The sequence below is a fragment of the Mesocricetus auratus genome, unplaced genomic scaffold (genome assembly GCF_017639785.1).
Source record: "Mesocricetus auratus isolate SY011 unplaced genomic scaffold, BCM_Maur_2.0 Super-Scaffold_100003, whole genome shotgun sequence".
Taxonomy (NCBI): domain Eukaryota; kingdom Metazoa; phylum Chordata; class Mammalia; order Rodentia; family Cricetidae; genus Mesocricetus; species Mesocricetus auratus.
Genome location: NW_024429188.1, coordinates 45,208,189 through 45,223,101, shown reverse-complemented (window position 1 = coordinate 45,223,101; position 14,913 = coordinate 45,208,189). Strand labels below are relative to the sequence as shown.

Below are 14,913 nucleotides of genomic sequence, written 5' to 3'. Positions count from 1 at the left end.
TGACTGTTGGTTCCTGATGTAAGTGTCACTACTGTTCCTTTCAGGATATCTGGCCATGCTGGTCATTGTTGTTATTCATTGGCAGTATAGTTGGGTAGGACTTGATTGCTTCCCTCCCTTGGCAGCTTACATGACTCCTTCTGAAACTATAAGAACTAATCCTCAGTGAGGAATCGTCCAGGTAAGATCCAAATCAGTTCCTCCAAATCCTTCATCTGCAGTGTGTGGTGTCTTCAGCAATCAGGTCTCATCTTCTTGTCTGAAAGGTGACAAAAGCAGTGGCAATGACCTATATTGTTTTGGGAGAGTCTCTTGGACTGCCCTCACCAACAACTTAAAAGTAGGTTTCATATGCCTGACACTTTTTTTTTGTTGTTAGGTAGTTTATGTTCTTTTAGGGGGAGCATTGTTACTTCAACTGATGTAACTTTAATTAAATATGTTTCTCTTTGTGTAAACACACACTTTATAATTTTAAGGAGCTATTAAAATATGATTCCCATACTGCTTTTCTAAACATCTTTAGAATGTTGCCATCTTTTTTTCCGTCCTTAAGTATGTCTCACCTACTCATATTCCCTCTTAGAGCAAGTGTGTCCTTCAATTCCCTTCTATAGTGCTCCCAGCCAACCCATCCCCTGCCATGTTATCCTTTTACTTTTCTGCTATTTGCAGCTACTCCATGTTATATACACACTTCTGAATATTTGGGGTTAGGGTCTGAGTTACCCACTCAATATAATGGTGTCTGTTTTCGTCCACTTAACAGATGCTTTCAGGATTATATTTTTCTTTATATCTGAATAATATTTAATTGTGTATATTGCCACATTTTCATTATTTATTCCTCGGTTGAAGGCTGTTTGTTTTTATTTGTTAGCTGTTGCAAATAGAGCAGTAATGGTCATTTTATAGTAGGATGCGGAAGCCTTTGGGTATATTGCAAGGAGTGTAGGTAGGTCATACAGTAGTCCACTTTTAGGTTTTTGAAAATTCTCCACACAGATTTTTCAGAGTGGCTGTACCAGTTTGCAATCCCAAGGTGAATGAGGATTCCCTTTCCACACAGCCTCATCAGCATTTGTTGTGGTTATTTTGTGGATCTTGGCCATTCTGAGTGGAATGAGATGAAATCTCAATGTTATTTTAATTTTTATTTCCCTAATTGCTAAAGATAATGACCATGTTTGAGGAGTTTTGCCATTTTTATTTCTCCTTTTCAGTATTCTATGTTCAGTGCTGTAGCCCATTTTTTCTTAAAAATGGTTGCTTCCTTGACTCTTTTTATTTTAGCTTTTAAACATATATCATGGATATTGCTTCTCTTTGGGCATCCTCTCCAACTGAAAGTTTTATTCCTTAGCTGTTCTTAAAATTTTTAGTTTTGTGAAGTTCCACTTGTCAATTATTGGCCTAATTCCTGATCAAATGGAGTCCTGTTCAGAAAATCCTTTCTTACACCCAAATCTGGGAGATACTATCTATGTTTTCTTCTGGAAGTTACATTGTTTCAGACTTTACACTAAGCTGTTCAGTTCATTTGGGTCCATTTTGTGCAGGTTGATAGACATAGACCTAACTTTATTCTTCTGCATGCAGATATCCATTTTTCCAGCACTTTGTGCTGAAGATTCTGTCTTTTTTGCAAAGATTGTTGGCATATTTGAAAAATACTAGGTGACTGTAGCTGCATTTATTCATGTTGCAGTTTTCTGTTTTGTTTCATTGGTCTACAAGTCTTGTTTTGTACAACTATCATGCTGTTTTTATTATTGTAGCTCTGTAATAAATCTTGAGATCTGCATTTTCCTTTTTCTTTTTTCATCTCTATTTTTATTTCTTCTTTGTGTCTTTCACATCATGTACTCCCTCCCCATTCATTTCCCTGTCCCTTCATGTCTGCCCTCTGCCCTCATGTCTAACATCCCCAAAATAAAATAAAATAAAATTTAAGAGAAAAAAAAGAAGAAAAAGAGAGAGAAGGAAAAATCAAAATCATCATGGAAGCTGTAGTTTGACACAGTGAGTCACACAGTAAACTCTTCTATCCATGTATCTTTACTTGCAAGTGTTCATTGCAGAGTCACTGGTCTGGTTTGGGGTCTGTGGTTTCTGTTAAATTATTGATGCTGGGCCCTCACTGGGGCTCCTCTCGGATATCTTATTGTTGGTGTGTGCTGTGGAAATCTTGCAGCTTAGGGACTTCAGGACTGGCCTCTTTGTGTGCTTCAGGAGATCACAGATTGTGGATGTTGGGATGGGCCAACATACAACCCTGGTTCTGAGTCTGGATAGTTGCAGGATTGGTCAGCCCACCAGCTCTCCCCTGTCCTCACCACCAGGGTGAGCTCTCCTGCATGGCCCTGGCTAGGTCACCCCTTGCAGCAATGAGCAAGGGGCAGGGCGGTTCTCCTGGTTTCATGTCCTCAGGGTCAGCTCTCCCACACCTATACCTGCAGGGCTGTCTCTACTGTGTTGCTCTGGCATGTCATAGGGGCCACTCCCCCAAGTGCTGCAGCTGGTAAGGGGCAGGAACAGCTCTCCTGCTCTTATGACTTCAGGACCAGCGCCCCCACCTGCCTCTGGTGTTGATGCACATGGGGGTGGTGGACATTTCTCCCCAGCCCATGCTGGCACACGACAGATGAGTAATGGGGACAGCATTCCCATGCTCACAACATTGGTGGCAGACTCACTCACACCTGCCTGCCACCAGCTGCAACACTCAGGAGAGCAGGCCCTGCACCTCACCTGGGCAGCATAACTAAGCCAGTCCTGTTGGTGAAGGTATGGGTGATCCAGGCCCAAAGTTGTGAGCGGGGAAGAGCTGTCCCCATTGCTCTTTTTTTATGCAGGATTGCTTTGGCTGGTTCCATTTGAATTTTAGGATTTCCCCCCATTTCTCTGATGAATATGGCATTTTGATTGGGAGTGCACTGAACCTGTAAGTTATTTTGGTAGAATGGTCATTGTCACAACACTGTTGTACCAACCCATGAGCATGGAAAGGTGCTTAAATTTTCTTGTGTTTTCCTCAGTCTCTTTCTTTAGATATTTCAAGTTTTATTGTAGAGGTCTTTTTCTTCCTCGGTTGGTTAAGTTCTGGACATTTTTTGAGACAGTTGTGAGTAGAAATATGTTCATGTTCTTTTTTTTCAATGTGCCTGCTATTGATATATGGAATTGTTACTGATTTTTTAAAAGTTATCCTCCACTTTGCTGAAATTGTTGATTATTTCTAGTTTTAGTGTAAATTTTGAAATCTCTCATGTATAGTATCATCTCATCTGCAAATGGGGCTAATTCAACTTCTTTGACTTTTTGTATTTCTTTAATTTCCTTATTTTGATTGTTCCATCAAATGTTCTGAGCACTATATTGCAGAGTCATGGAGACAGTGGACAGCTCTGTCGCACTTCTGATTTTAATGAAATTTTCTTTGAGTCACTCTCCATTTTGGATGATGTTGTCTGTCATATATAACCTCTATTATGTTGATATTTGTTTCCTCCAGTTCTACTTTTTCTAAGACTTTTATCATGAAGACATGTTGGATTTGGTCAAAGGTTTTTTTTTTCTTCTTCTATTGAGATGATCCTGTGAATTTTGTTTTTAATTTCATTTATTTGATTTATTACATTTACTGGTTTACCTGTTTTGAATTAGCCCTGAATCTCTGGGCTAAAACTAACTTGGTCATGGTGGGTAGTCATTTTGATATGTGCCTAAGTACAGTTGGCAATCTTTTTATTGAAGATTTTTTTGCATCTGTGTTTATCAGGGCTATTGGCCTGTAAGATGTGAATGAGTGAGTGTGTGTGTGCATGCTTGCGTACTCTGTGAGTGTTTGTCTTTACCTGGTTTTCTATTAAATAATTCTGGCTTTGTAAAAGGAGTTTGGAAGTATTCCTTTTGTCTATCTTTTAAAAACAATGTAAAACGTATTTGCTCTAGATCTTTGAAAGACTTATGTTTTTCTGCTGTGAATACATCTATCTGGGCTTGGACTTTTTGTCTTTTCCCCCTAGTGCTTTCAGAAAGCTTTTAAAACTGTATCATATACTTCAACCTGTGCTAAGAATGCATAGCCCTTACAATTAATCACTTCCTGCTCTACTATTAAAAACAATATAATTGTTTCTACTAAATTCCCTTTAATTTATTACAAAATTTAGTATATGTTGATTTGAAAATATGCTGACTTTGTATAACTGTTTTTATTACTTACTAAGTGCGTCCATCACAGAAAAGTTTAAAATAGTGCATAGGATGATCAAAAATTCCCTTATATAAAAATAATCTGTATTGTTTATGTAGTATTTTCCCTTCCAAATCATTTGTGTACATAGTATGTCTCTTTTATGTGTTTGAAGTGTAGGTGTGAGTATGAATATGTCTACATATATTGCACATGAGTATGTATGACTGAATAAATATACATGTGTTGATGTCCACATTTTTGTAAGTCTATATGTACTATGTGAAAACTAGTATGCATTCTGCTGAAGAAGCATCAGTATTTTGTTGTAGTCCAGGCTCTGTGTTAGACACTGGGTATACTGTAGTAAACCAGATCGACAATTTCTTCCTTGATGAACATGATACTCTCAAGGGGTAGAAAGAAGGGATGAACTATGCACATAATCCAAAATGTTGCAAGTTGTGATAAGATCTATGAAGGAAGGAAAAATTAGGTCTAACGTGGCAAAAGTTTACATCAGTTGGGTGTGAAAGTGCCATTTAGGTAGAGAGCTAAAGGGGAAAAGCATGGAGTCAATGCCAGGCAGAGACGAAACAACAGCAATAGGAGCACTTAGCAAATTTCCCTGGTGAACATAATTTCAAATAACGCAATAAACTACTTGGAAGCTGAATACAGGCATATATCATCACAAAGATCATTCACCATGACCAAGTTGGCTTTATCCCACAAATGCAAGATTGGTTCAACATATGAAAGATAATACTGTAATAAATCATATAAATGAACCTAAAGATAAAAAAGCACATGATCATCTCAATAGATGCAGAAAAGGCCTTTGACAAAATCCAGTGTGCCTTCATGATAGTGAGAAAAGAATGCTTAGACATTCTCAAAAAATGAAAAGAAGATGTGTGTCTTGTAGAAAGTGATGTATGATTCCAAGGCATGGGATCCATTGGCATAGGATATTATTTGGATGTCAGCCTAAGCACCATGGGAAGCCACTAAAGGCTATTAAGTACGACTTGACAGGGAACAATTTTGATGTGTGGAGAGTGACTTGACTGTTCTAGGAAAGCAATTAAGAAGCTATTATAGACTGGATGAGGTGGCACATACTTGTAGTATCCACCCCAGGAGGAGGCAAAGGCAGGAGAATCATGATCTTAGAGGTCTGCCTGGGATACAAAACTAGACCCTCTCAAATTATGTAAATATTTTAGTTATCTAGACAAAAGACACATTCACTTGAATTAATGTGTTAGAAGTAGAAACAGTAAAGAATATCTAGGTTAGAAAATTATTTTGTAGGGTTGGGGTTATAGCTCAGTTACAGAATGCTTGCATAGCATGTTCAAGGTCCTAGGTTCTATCTCTAGCATTTCAAATGATATTTTGGAGGAAACACTAGCAAAAAAATTCTGTTTAATTTGACTTAAATGTGAGTTAAAGAGAGATCAAGGCTGATTCTTTAGTTTCTGGTTTGATTGACTGCTGAGTGGTGATTTCATTTCTTGAGATGAAGTTTGGGGGAGAAATAGGAAAGATTGTGAATATAAGTATGAGTGCAGTGGACATATCTCTGTACCACATACTTGTCATAAATGTATGTGTTCATTTTATTGCTTTTATGCTTATAGCTTGTTTATGTAGGGTATATACATGTTTATATATTTCATCTAATTGCCTTCTAAAACAAATGGAGCCAGCCGGGCGTTTGGTGGCCCACGCCTTTAATCCCAGCACTTGGAAGGCAGAGGCAGGTGGATCTCTGTGAGTTCGAGGCCAGCCTGGTCTACCAAGCGAGTTCCAGGACAGCCTCCAAGACAATACAGAGAAACCCTGTCTCGAAAAACCAAAAAAAAAAAACCAAACCAAACAAACAAACAAACAAACAAAAAACAAATGGAGCCGTGTATACTTTTACCTATTATGCTTTGCAAATAGTGAACATTTATTTTATATATTTATAATTTGATAAAAGAAAATTGTATTTTCTTTCAGTTTTGTTTACATGTACATTTTGTTTTTGATGGGATTGAATGAAACAATATATTATTATTGTGAGGAATATTTGTGCTATAGCATATATGTAGAGGTCAAGTGACAACTTTGTGGAGTCAGTTCTCTCCTTTGAACTCTTTGTGGGTACTGAGGATTGAATTCAGGTTTGTGATGCATTTGCCTTTACCCCCTGTGCCATCTCACTGACCATGATTCGAATGTATTGAAACTTAAAAAGTGCTCTGCTCATCATTTGTATGTCATCTTCTGCAAGAAGCAACTGCTGTGGGCAACTCCTGTGGATATATACATTGACTATCTGTTACCCAAAATGACTTGGGCCATGAGTGGTTGGGATTGTAGAAAAAAATGGAATATTTTAATTCATATGATGAAATATGTTAAATGGGCCCCCAGTTTAAACACAAGGTCTGTTTATATTTCTTAAACCCCTTATACTTATAACCAGAAGGTTTAATGATATATGTTTATTGTATTTACATTTTTCAACGTGTACCCGAGATTTATCACATGATGCTAGGTGTAAAAACTTCCATATTTGGTCCTATATCGCTCCTTGAAAAATTTCAGTTTTAGATTTGATATTTTTGGCTGAGAGATGCTATACCAGTTTAGAGAAGAGATGCAGTCATTTCCTGCAGCATCTAATTCCTGAGTGGTTTTGTATGTCATCTAGAAAGACCTGGATTTACTATTTACTTTCTGAGACCGAATGAAAGTGAAGTATTTAACCTAATATGAGGATACTTATGTGTGTACCTGCTTGTGCCACCAGGACTGCTCTTAACAGTGTACTTGGTAAACATTCTGAATTTTTTCCCTGACGTCATGGCTCCTCTACTTGTTCAGTTAGGGAGTGCTGGTGATAGATAATTCTCAGTTTCTAAAAGTGTTTTTTGTCTGTCTCCCTTAGGTCTTGGCCTTTCTTCACAGCCTCTTCATTTCCAACAGCTTGACTGTGGAGCTCACACAGGATTTCCTCCCATATAAACAGCAGCTGCAGCTCAGTTTACAGAATGTGAGTTGTATGTGGATGTCTTCACCTGGCTTTCCAGTAGGATGTGAGCCCCAGTGGTTTAAACTTTGGAATTCCAGGTTATTGCACCATAGACAATTTGTCAGGACATTGTGGTGTGGAGTCCAAACATGTTAACATAGTGGCATGTTCTTGCTTTTTCAGGTTTGACTCTTCCTCTCGTTGAGGCTTCCTGCTCTTCAAACCTATCCTCTATTCAGGAATGCCTCTATAAGCATTGGTACTTTACTGTTTCTCTCATAGATCAGAATCCAGCTGTAGGCTTATTTAAATATAAGGCTTATGCCTTAAGCCAATTCAAAAGTTAATTAAGAGACTTGTGGCCTTTGTCATTATGAATGTCCTTACTTATCTTCTTTCTTCTTTCATCACTTAGTAAACAAATGAATTTTAAAGGGCTTCTCCATCTTGTTGTACATATTAGTTCTTATAAATGAACACAAACATGACATTTTATTATTAAAACATGAGAATTTACTGATTTTTATCACTTAGCCCACATTTGATGAGTATTTATGGATACAATGAAAATATACCCCAGTATACCCTATGTAAGACAATGTAGAAGTCCCTGGCATGCCAGAAAGAGGCATCAAGGTTTGTCTGTCTATAGGGATTATATATTTTATTGGGGTAGAGGTATAACCACAGATAAATCATAATCCCTTATAGTATTTGTTGCTATATGGAATCAAACCAACATTTTTAAAGAAGCATAGAGAGTGTAACAGCTGGTAATCAGAGAAGGTGTCACTAAGATTAGGTGACATTGGAATGGGTGCTACATTGCATGACTTTCATAGATGAATTTTTAAATTCAAAATTGCTGTAAGATGCTTGCTTAGGGTGATTGTGATGTACAGTTTTACCTACTTTTTTCTTTCTGCATCTATTCCTTCCTTCTGGGTCCTCTCCTTTACCTGAACCTGAGAGTACCTATTTTCTGCTGACTTACAAAATCTTTCTACAATCAAGTTGACTCTTCTGCCATGTGTAACTTGACAAATGTGAGCTAATACCAAGCGTTCGCATGTGTACTCATGGCTGACTCATTGTTAGTATTGTTGACAGCTGGGGTCAACCAGCATAGTACTTATCTTCTTCACTAACAGAAAGAAGTTGCCATGGTAATACTACTATCTTTGGGAACCTTTTTGTAGTTGCCCTTATTGTAAAGGAAGACCAGTCTAATCTCAGAATTTTAATTTATTTACTTGTAGCTTGGATTAACCCTTTGGGTAAAACCTCTTGCTTCTTGTGGTATCTGCGTTTTTGTTTCATTTCTACTTCATAATAACATCAAACTCCAGAATTATTTTCTAGTCATTACTATTCAGTAGTCTTCTATATGTTTTAGCACATGCCATGAACAGAGAAATCTCTCTACTCTATCTAAGACCTATAAATACACAGTCCCATTGATGACAATGGTGATGATAATGATTGTAATGATTTCTTGACAGACAAGAAATCATTTCTCCAGTACCCGAGAAGAGATGGAAGAACTTAAGAAAAGGATGAAAGAAGCTCCTCAGACATGCAAACTTCCAGGACAGCCAACCATTGAAGGCTATCTGTATACACAGGAGAAATGTGTGTGGGCTTGCAGCATCATCCCCTGGGTTCATGTTGGCTTGCCATGTTACCTTTCTGAATGCTGGGAATTCCTGTTTTTTGTAGATCCATACCAGATACAACTCCTGGGAGGGCAGGGTGGGGATAGAAAATTGCAAAAGAAAGCAAGTTGAGGGGGAGCTAGGTTACTGTGTCTCTAGTGTCGTAAGATCTAAATGTTTTCTCTGAGATTCAAGATAAGAATGTTAATTGTGTATGGTGAACTTAGGTTCAAAAAGGAGGTAGGGCAAAGAAGGATCATATTAATCGCAATATTATGCACAGTATTCTAAAAGCCTCATCCCATTTAATTTTCAGTTCCACATTGTGTTCATTTTACACTAGAGATCACTGAGTTTTAGAACAGGCACTAGATTCTGATACTCTTTCCAGTGTATCTTTCCTATTCCACCCACCATCCTCAGCAACTGTACAGGAGAAAGCGGTGGGCAGCATCTTAGTTTTCTCCTCACTTTGTGTTAGTAGGACTCTCCGTACACCACAACTTGAACTGGCTCCAGTGAAGTAGAATTGCCTCTAGCTGAGAACCTCTGCTATGTACTGTCTGGTGCTTCTGTGCCTGCCTCAGTTCTCTCACTTGTCAAATGGCTGTCACTCAGTTGAATGAGCACTCAGCAAGCATCACTTCTGCCAAATGCTGTGCAATACATTGAGAGTAGAAAAAAAGACGTAACATGTCTTTTCTTTTTTTTTCTCAAAGGAATTCTCAGACTGATAGGAGACATAGAAAAGTATTTTCATGAAACATTTTATGCACTGACTTATCTAAAAACTTCTCTGAGGGAGTGATGTTTGACGTAGAATTTGAATGTTCAGTGTGACAGGTAAAAAAATGGGATAAGGGTTGGGAGAGATCTCCAGGTATGTGCTGCTATACGAGTAGAGGCACAGAAATGTTGGAGAGCATACCTCATGCTTAGGTCTTGGTTTGTCAAGGGTGGCCCTTGTTATCCTGATGTAATTATTCGTTCTTAAATATATGTTGTGTGCAATCCATTTTAAATACATTTGAGTTTGTAGTACAAGTGATATGCCCATTTAAGTATTGGGAACTGAAAGTAATTCAGTAACACAGGAACACAGAGGTGAGGGTGCCCAATGACAACTCCAGAATGGTCAGTTTCATCAAATTGTTCAGGGCTTTGAAGGTGGACAAAGTTGTTTGGGCAAAGTAAGCCATGTGTGATTTGCAAGGGAAATGATATCAATGGAAATGTATTTTAAAGTAATTCTCTAGCAAAATGATGAAGATGGGTTGGCTAGGAATCAGTCAGAAACGGGGGAATCAGAGGAGTCTGTTTGAAATGATTAATGGGTAAATTTGTACTTTATTGGTAATGTTATAAGTATTAGGAAAAGAAGACAATGAGAGCTTCCCTTAACTAATTCATTACTAAAGAGGTAGGAGAAGTGGAGGTAGCTGAAGCAGAGACATGTAAGGATTGGAAAGGATACAACTCTGTGGTAGTCAAATGAGAGGTTTCAGGAAAGACGAACACTGGCATGAGCTTCTCGCTTCTGGATGTATAGGTGTCTCTCTATTCCTAGGACCTATGGCAATAGCCAAGAATGAGTATGGGAAAGAGTTGGTGAGATTCTCTGTGTGTACAGTGGGTAGGTGGGGTAGGTAAAGATGGAGCACAGGTGAAGGGCAGAGATTAACCTGGGGTTTGTCTGCACAGAGTAAGCAATAGGCTTGGACTATGCATGCATAGTATGTAGACACCTTGGGTTCAATCGCAAGCATTGGGGAAAAACAAAGAAACAGTAAACATCTTGTGCCTTGTGGAGTTGAAACCATCTGCTAGCTCACTTTTCCTATCTTTGTAGGGGCTCTGGGGATATCCTGGGTGAAATACTACTGTCGGTATGAGAAAGACACCAGGACACTCACCATGACACCAATGGAACAGAAGCCAGGTGCTAAGCAGGTCAGTTCTTGATACTGTCGCTTTGTGAGCTCATCAGTGTGGCTGTATCTCAGAAAAGAACATATATTGACAAAAGTGTCAAATAATAAAGTCTATCACTGTTGGGTAAAACTAGGATTTTACCTGTTCTCTTTGGCCTTGGTTTATGTGGGCCATGGCTAAGATCAGGACTTTGGTTATTCTTATTTGGTTTGGTTTTTGAGACAGGGTCTTGTTCTGTGACCCAGGCTGGCCTGGAGCACATTGTGTAGCACAGATATTACTTGAACTTGCAGCAAGTCTCCTGCCTCCGAATCCTGGGTGTTGGGGTTGACAGGTATGTTCCATCATACACAACACCTACCAGCAGAGTTTATGATTATGTCTTTATGTTTTCACCTATTTAGTATTACAGTTGCCTATCGCTTGTTCAAAGAACATATCTAAAACATAGAAGATTCTTTTAAGTAGTAAGTTTTAAAAATATAATTTCCAGAGTGCATTTAGTAAAAACATATGTATTATCTGTTGTCTGAAATTTGAATCACCTACACCACATTGAAATCTCTATAAGCAGTTCAAGTTTCTTCCTTTCTTCAAACCCTCTCCTACTTTCCAAAATGCCAAGGTAAGTTTAGCAAGGTAGTTTACATCCCATTCATGGATGTTTTGACAGGTGAAAACTGATCTTCACATCATTTATTTTCTGAAAGTACCCCTTTCATCTGGTCAGCGTGTACCTTTTTAAATATTTACATATTGTTGGAAACTTTAAGTATACACTCGAAGGCCTGATTTACATAACAAGGAATTTGGAGGAAACTACCTATTACTACTAATAGTTTCTGTAGATGACCAGTCCTGTATTGCTGGTACATAGAAAACTAGAGTGGGCTGATTTTGATTGCAGACTGTTGGAAACTATTTTTTGCCTTGATCTTTAAGCACAGAGCCCTCTATTTTACCTTAAATGTAGGTTCAAGCTGGGGAACACCCTTAGGTAAATGTGTCAGTAGGCTTCAGTAAATTCTTCTTGGGCTATAGCACAGAAATTGTCCCCAGTCAGCATGAATTTGTCTGTTGTATCCGAGTGACAAGTACTTGTGAGCAGTACTAGCTATAGTCTTTTTTTTCTGTTTCATGTTAGGGCTTGGGGATTGTTGATAGGGTTTTAAGTAGCTCAGAATGGCTTCCAGTTCATTATGATGTAAAGCATGACCCTGGATTTCTTATCCAGTTGAATGTGGTTTATGAGATAAAAAGCAGTGTATTCAGATCAACAGTCACTTTGGGTGGAGAGAAGAGTACATGCAATGTCATGGAGTCATTAAAGGGTATGATTTATGTGTGAAATGTTTTGCACCTATGGAACATAAAATATTTTTTGGTGACTGTAGATGCAGATGGAGTGCTATGGATGGAGTCTAGGATCCTAAGCTGCTACATTGCTGATGCTAAATGGTGTGAAAGCTAAAGAGGGATGATGCCTATATGACTCTGTCACCCACTTTAAGAAACTTGTACATGGCATCCCAATTGTTAGGATAAAAATGGCATACTAAAGACTTAATGGAGGGTTGAGTTCTTGTGGTGGAAGCAGAAAGGATTGGCCCATAAAAGGCCAAACACACTGAGTAGAGTACCAGCTAGTTAGCCAAAGAGCATCAAGACCTGAAATTATTTATACATTGAGTTTCATTCATTTTTACATTTTAAATTCTGAGACAGGATCTCACTGTGTAATCCAGACCAGTCTTGGACTTGTCCTTCTCCCTCAAGTTAGAGTGTTGGGATTATAGGTGTGCATATACCACTGTGTTTGAACTGGGTATCATTCTTGGCTCTGTGATCTAGTTACTTTTTGACTTTGAGTAAACTGGTATTTGCCAGTGATATATAATGTTTGGGATGGCATAGAGAGTAGGCCCATAATGCTAGTGTTATTTAATAGATTGTAAAGTTAAGACTTATAGAGGGAAACTGATTTGCCAGGGTCACATAACTAGGAAAGGGATTAGCTAAGGCAGTACCCTAGATCTTAAGCTTCCTGGTTTAATGCTACTTTTACTATACCAACTTGCATGACAGTCAGCCATTTTACTGCCCAGATTCCCTACTATGTAAGGGCTATAGTGAGGGACGTTCATGTAAAAGCCAATGCAAAAAATAAAAAATAACCAGTTACTTAAAAATACCATGTATAGTGTGTGGTTCATTGTGTTAACTAAACCTTGCCTCCCTTTTGGTGTCACTAGAGGAAAACAAGCAACGGAGAATCATGTGGTTTGTCTGTGGCAGATTTGTTTTCTCACAGTACTGTTAGGAACCACACTATCCCACATGTGTCAAATATAAAAATCTTGCTTTGATTAATACAAATTTGCTTATTTTTCCACTCTTTTCCTAGCTCTGGGGAGAGTGTTTTTATGATTTTTGTCATCCTGAAGGTGTGCAGTACCTCATCTAGGAGGAAGCGTCTAAACTCTACTTTTTTCACACATCCCAAGGATGACTTTAGATAGCTACTTGTGCACTTGCATCGTCCCTTCTCAGAAGCCTCCTGAAATTTTTATTATGTGTACTTAATGTCATTTGGGCCATCCATTTCTCCTGCACTGCCCTTAGGTGATGTATTTTGGGCTTCTTATTGAATCTGTCATGCTTGGGAACTTGCCTATCCTGCATGGTTTTCCCTTGTCTTAGCCACTCATGCTTAGAACCGTGAGAAGCCAGCTACCATGATATTGCAAGGTTGGTTCTCAGTGAGTCAGCACATTGCTCCTGTAGTCTTGGTTGACACCATCCAAGTGAGCCTGAGGACAATGCAGGAGACAGAAGAAATGTCTGTGCATTTAAAATAAGAGCTTGTTAATGCTTCTCTCATATCAGGGGCCCATGGATTTAACTTTGAAATACTGTGTGAGAAGAAAGACAGAGTCAATTGACAAGAGGTTCTGTTTTGATATAGAAACGAATGAAAGGTAAGTTGTGGTGCTGTGAATTTATGGAGTCAGTATGCACTATCCATGTGTTTGGCTGGGTCTTGTATTTTCCTCTTCCTTCTTGTTGTTGAAAATGAGCCCTTTATACATAGGCCAGTGTCTTGCCCCTCAGTTTGCCCTTCACAAGGGTCCCTGTGAGACCATGCCCAGGGCTGGTTTGTTTGCTTGTTTTTGTTTTTATTTTCTGTATATCCCTCAGCCACATTTACTTGACTGACTGGCTCTGGGCAGAAAGTCTTCCCCTAGAACTTAATTTGCTGTCATACATGTAATTATTTTTCTTTCTTAATGCTGTGATGCTGACAGAATAACCATGCTTGTTCTTTTAAGACACTCTTGGTATAACTTAGAAAGTTGATTGACACAATGTTTAAAGGAAGACAGATAGGGCAAAGAGTAGAGGTGGTTTGGGGAGTTTTTCATACTCACTGTAAAATGATGCAAGCTTTTCTTAATTCGAAGATATGTATTTGAACTAGATTAGTTTGTTGACCCCAAATATTAGAACCACTGCTAGCAATATGGGTCATGAAATTTTCCAAGTCAGGATTTCTCTATATAACAGTACTGGAATTCACTCTATAGACCAGGCTGGCCCCAAACTCACACAAATCCGCCTGCCTCTGCCTCCCAAGTGTTGGGATTAAAAGTGTGCACCACTGACTGGCAAAGATTTCTATTTGTCTTTTTATTTATTTTACTTTGAGACAGGGTCTCACTATGTAGATGAGGCTGACCTCAAGCAGAGTATCCTCATGCCTCTGCCTCAGGAGTGCTAGGACTAAAGATGTGCGCCACCACTCCTGGCTTTGGAGCATGATTATATTATTTTTCTCCAATGCCTTCTTTTTCTCTCCCCTGTACCCAAGCTATCTAATGAAGGACAATTCCACCTTATGCTTTTAAACCCCACCTTCAGTGGATTCTGACTTCCCTGTGTGACCCTGTAGCATCTCTGGTTTCTCAACATCAAGGTTCTTAAAAGTGACTACATTTTCCATGTCTGATTCCATGTTTTAGCTTAACTTTGCCAGCTACCTATAAATAATATCCCCAACTCAACGCAATTGCAAACAGTTTGGCCCTGGGTGAGAAACTGGG

General features: G+C 38.7%; 1 protein-coding gene across 4 annotated transcripts in view; it reads left to right on the top strand.

Annotated features, from left to right (window-relative positions):
• Nucleotides 1-14,913, top strand: part of Ophn1 (oligophrenin 1) — a 326,237-nt gene that overhangs the window by 165,361 nt on the left and 145,963 nt on the right. For all 4 annotated transcript variants that reach the window (XM_040744230.1, XM_040744229.1, XM_040744232.1 and 1 more), the window contains 4 exons: nt 7,143-7,247; nt 8,729-8,858; nt 10,731-10,831; nt 13,700-13,791. In XM_040744230.1, the coding sequence (XP_040600164.1) occupies nt 7,143-7,247; nt 8,729-8,858; nt 10,731-10,831; nt 13,700-13,791 (428 nt within the window). The remainder of the gene's footprint in view (nt 1-7,142; nt 7,248-8,728; nt 8,859-10,730; nt 10,832-13,699; nt 13,792-14,913) is intronic.